Source organism: Salpingoeca rosetta, assembly GCF_000188695.1.
Source record: "Salpingoeca rosetta unplaced genomic scaffold supercont1.6, whole genome shotgun sequence".
Classification (NCBI taxonomy): domain Eukaryota; class Choanoflagellata; order Craspedida; family Salpingoecidae; genus Salpingoeca; species Salpingoeca rosetta.
In genome coordinates this window covers 760,347-761,516 of record NW_004754928.1, presented here as the reverse complement: position 1 = coordinate 761,516, position 1,170 = coordinate 760,347, and the positions used below count along the sequence as shown (strand labels likewise).

The window sequence follows — 1,170 nt, the reverse complement described above, 5'->3', positions numbered from 1 at the left end:
CAACGACAGCACCAGCTGCACCAGCTCGACTTCAAGTCGGCTTACCTGCAGGCTGATCTCAAGGAGGAGCTGTACATGGAGCTGCCGCCGCACTTCACCGACATCGGCGACGGCGCTCAACGCTACGCGGGCAAGGTGTGCCGGCTGCTCAAGCCGCTCTACGGTCTCAAGCAAGCTGGCCGTGCATGGGCCAAGAAGCTGCACACCTTCCTCAAGACCAACGGATGGGCGCAAAGCAACGTCGACGCTTGCCTCTTCACCAAGCTCCACGACGACGGACAGCGCACATGGATCATCACGTACGTCGACGACCTCATCATCAGCGGCAGCAGCGAGCGCCACATCCGTGCCTGCAAGCAGCAGATCAAGGAGAGCTTCGAGGCTGAGGACCTGGGCCCGCTCACCTGGTACCTGGGCCTTCACCTGACGTCACCAGCTGACGGGGTGTTGCACATTGCGCAGACACAGGCCATCAACGACATCATCAACGACTACAACCTGGCAGCGGCAGCCAGCGTGTCCACGCCCATGCGTGTTGGCATCGACGCCTCCAGCATCAGCGAGCAGCCCGACCGACGCCTGCCTTTCCGCAACCTCGTCGGCTCGCTCCTGTACCTGGCCAACCGCACGAGACCAGACGTCAGCTTCGCGTGCGGGCTGCTCTGCCGTTACATGGACCGTTACACGACGGTCCACTGGCAGGCAGCCAAGCACGTCGTGCGGTACCTGAAGGCGACGAGCGAGCACGGCCTCCTCTTCAAGCGACGCAGCGGCACGCACAAGGACCAGCTGTTGACAGGCAAGTCCTGCCTGCTGAGTCATCATTGACCTCCCTTCTTCACGACACCACAAATTCACATTCACCTCTCTTGTGTTCTGGAATGTTCACGTGATTTCCCTCCAACCTGTTGCACGTGCAGTGTTTAGCTTGTGTGGTTGCTCGATGTTACATGCTCTTGCATAACACACCACATAACCACACAACTCTCAACAAACACTGCCACGTCACCACTTTGCGTTGTCGACAATTCTTGTCTTCTGCTCTGTTTCTTTCTGTTGGAGTGTTCATTCATCCTACATCCTTGTTTGCTTCACAACTCAAGTAAACACACACAACTCTCTCTTGCCAAGACAATCTCCCACACAACACACAGCACACACAGCACACAC

The 1,170-nt window shown here is 57.5% G+C and overlaps 1 protein-coding gene across 1 annotated transcript in view; it reads left to right on the top strand.

Moving 5' to 3' along the window:
• Positions 1-75: 75 nt before the first annotated feature.
• Positions 76-1,170, top strand: part of PTSG_11914 (uncharacterized protein) — a gene marked incomplete at its 5' end in the record, with an annotated part of 5,342 nt that continues 4,247 nt past the window's right edge. Inside the window, one exon of the mRNA XM_004996173.1 lies at positions 76-717. Within this exon, the coding sequence (XP_004996230.1) occupies positions 76-717 (642 nt within the window). The remainder of the gene's footprint in view (positions 718-1,170) is intronic.